General features: G+C 64.9%; 1 protein-coding gene across 1 annotated transcript; it reads left to right on the top strand.

The window, feature by feature from the left end:
- Positions 1–4: 4 nt before the first annotated feature.
- On the top strand, positions 5–2,773 carry LOC113211833 (uncharacterized; the record flags this gene model as incomplete). Its single annotated transcript, XM_052277137.1, has 6 exons — positions 5–192; positions 273–431; positions 528–680; positions 838–1,324; positions 1,722–1,970; positions 2,051–2,773. Coding segments are annotated over 6 exons (1,791 nt in total), but the record flags the coding sequence as incomplete, so codon positions are not given.
- Between the last annotated feature and the right edge of the window lie 6 nt (positions 2,774–2,779).

Below are 2,779 nucleotides of genomic sequence, written 5' to 3' on the forward strand. Positions count from 1 at the left end.
GCCGCCGCCGCCCGCCGCCCCCGCCACCCCGGCCGCCGCCACCTGGCCGCACGTGCAGCAGCGGCCGCCGCCCAGCGAGAAGGAGCGGAGGGCCGCCGAGGAGCGCCTCAACAAGCTGCGCCTGGACGTCGACAACAAGCGACTCGCCATCAAGAACCTCAAGATGGCCCTGGAGCGCCTCGACATCACAGAGTAAGTCGCAGAGAATGGTGTTGTTGGCCGGGGGTTGGTGTCCCGCAGACTGCTACAACATCAAACTTGTCCCTTCGCAGCAACATCGACGTGCGCATCCAGCAGGCGGAGCTGGAGTACCAGCTGGGGCGTGAGGAGCTCAACCTGCTGTCGCTGCTGGAGGAGACCCGCAACGTGGCCGCCCTGCTGGAGGAGGCGGAGCGGGCGAGGAGCAGCCAGGCCGCCAACACCCTGTACAGGTCAGTGGGTGCGACTCGCACCACACCCGCAGCTCCGGGTTCTCGACTCGCGGCTGACGCACGCTGACGCACGATTCTTTTGTCTCCGGTCCACAGCTGCGTTGGGCCAGCAGGGCGGGCGGGGCTCGTCTCGGTGCAGGTGCAGTACGACCCCAAGAGCCCCCAGTTCGGCGCCGGGCCCCGCGACGACGCGCCCGGCCTGTACGTGCACTGGGCCACCGACACCAGCGGGATGGCCAAAGGCGACAGGTATGTATTTTGTATTGCCGTGGTGCTGCACTTCAGGGTGCTGCTTGACGTCCTGGCGGGCGCCGCGGCAAGCCAGCGCAGTATCGCGCACAGCGCCGTGCGTTGGGTTGCCTACCACCCGGGCGCCCCGAGTCACGAGCCCTGTCGGCTGTTTCAGGGTGCTGGAGGTGAACGGCAAGCTGGTGCTGAGCAAGACCCGCGACGACATGCACCGCCTCCTCGCCGTGTCCCCGGACCCGGCGCAGCTCGTGCTGCTGCGCGCCGCCCCGGAGCAGGACCTGTCCGCGATGTCCGCGCAGCTGTCCGCGGAGCGCGAGCGGGCCCTGCAGGCGGAGCGGTCAGCAGACAGCCTGCGCGCCGACAGCGTCCGCTTGTCGCATCGCATCTCCTACCTCGAGGACCAGGTGTCGGAGCTGCTGACCTGCGGGACGGGGGCGCTGCACGGCTCCACGGCCGGCCCTCAGCGGTCGGCCAGCGCCAACGTGTCCACCGTCATCGTGACGGCCTCCTCGTCGCCCTCCCCGTCCCCGAGCGACGTCCAGCTCTACCAGAAGGGGTCGCAGGTCAGCAGTAACTCCCACCAATACCAAAACAACAACCACACCAGTCAGCAGTACAGCGGCAACAAGCCCCACCGGAGACTCGTATGTCACGCAATAATTTGATTACTGTGCTCAATTCACCAACCGGCACGCAGCACTTAAATGTATCGCACGATTGAACCACTTTTTAGTCAGAGGAACGATTTGGTGGGGAAGTCCCACCAGATCGAAGTGAATTTCAACAGGAGTTTGTCCGGAAATCACTCCTTCCGTACTTGAAAGTCCTTACTGCCTGTTCTGTCTAGACATCAGGTGCGTTCCGTGCGCACCTGGTTTTGGTTTGTTTGTAGTTGTTTGGCACCACCAATGTGTTTACCACACTATCTATTGTTTACACCACCGCACGTACACTCTTTGATTTCGCCTCTCTATCCTTTCTTTCTCGGCAACGCCGTCCGTCCAGAGGGGCTCACGGTTCTCGTCATGGTCCCCGTTGCAGGTGCAGCTCGTGTCCAACCTGCCGCGACTGGAGGCCAGCATGCGCAGCAAGCGCGTGGACAAGGACGACCCCCAGCGGCTGGAGCGGCTGGACCGACTGGAGCAGCGGCTGGAGCGGTCCAGGAGGCAGTCGCACTCCAGCTCCAGCGGCAACCTGAGCCTGCAGCTGGCGCGCAGCACCAACGCCCTGGACGTGTTCAGCGCCGAGTCGCCGCGCGGCCCCGTGCAGCACATCCGGATCCGGCAGTCGGTGAGTACAAGGGCCTGAAGGAGCACCCTCAACACACACCCGGCAAGCAATGACTGACCGTTTCTTCTCTACCCCAACAGCCCAGCCAGTCCGACGGTCTCGCCTCCGATTCGGACATCCGCCGGCCGAGGCGCAAGTCCGAGGCCCACAGCGGCCTCGGCGAGCACGGTACCAGCGGCGGGCGCCACTACCGCAAGCACCACGAGTACTGCAGCTCGGGCGGCGAGGGCGGCGGCGGTGGCCGGCTCGAGGCACGCCCCGCCTCCTCGTCGTCCACGTCGAGGCCGGTGCCGCCCAGGAAGCCGCTGCGCCTCTCGCTGCACCGCGCCGCCTCCCTTCAGTCCGTCGAGTCGGCCCCGCCAGGCTCCGGATCCACCCCCGGGGGCGGCGCCGCGGATAAGAAGGCGCCCAAGCGCAACCACAAGGGGGAGGCGCCTGTGCCGCCGGGGTCCGGCGCGGAGCACCCCGGCCAGCACCAGGCCCAGCCGCAGCAGCCCGCCGGCATCCCCTCCGATGCCCCGCACCCGCACCCCTTCCAGTCCGCCCTGCGGTGGACGGCGCCCTCGTCAGGAACGTCCTCCCCGGCGGCGCACCTCTACCGCAGCAGCGGCAACCTCACCGAGAAGTGGTGCTGAGCGGAGAAAGGAGAGATCTTGTGCTAGCGAACATATGGCATGTGCAATATTCTCTAGTAATTTCAAACTAGAATAAAGTGTTATTTATTCCTTTGCGGCACAAGAACTCCCCTATCTCATCCTCTTTCTCATTTAAAGCCAAATTTTTTAACTGTCACAGGATATCTAACATGT

Source organism: Frankliniella occidentalis, unplaced genomic scaffold (assembly GCF_000697945.3).
Source record: "Frankliniella occidentalis isolate FOCC.00 unplaced genomic scaffold, Focc_3.1 Scaffold5869, whole genome shotgun sequence".
NCBI classification, from domain to species: Eukaryota; Metazoa; Arthropoda; class Insecta; order Thysanoptera; family Thripidae; genus Frankliniella; species Frankliniella occidentalis.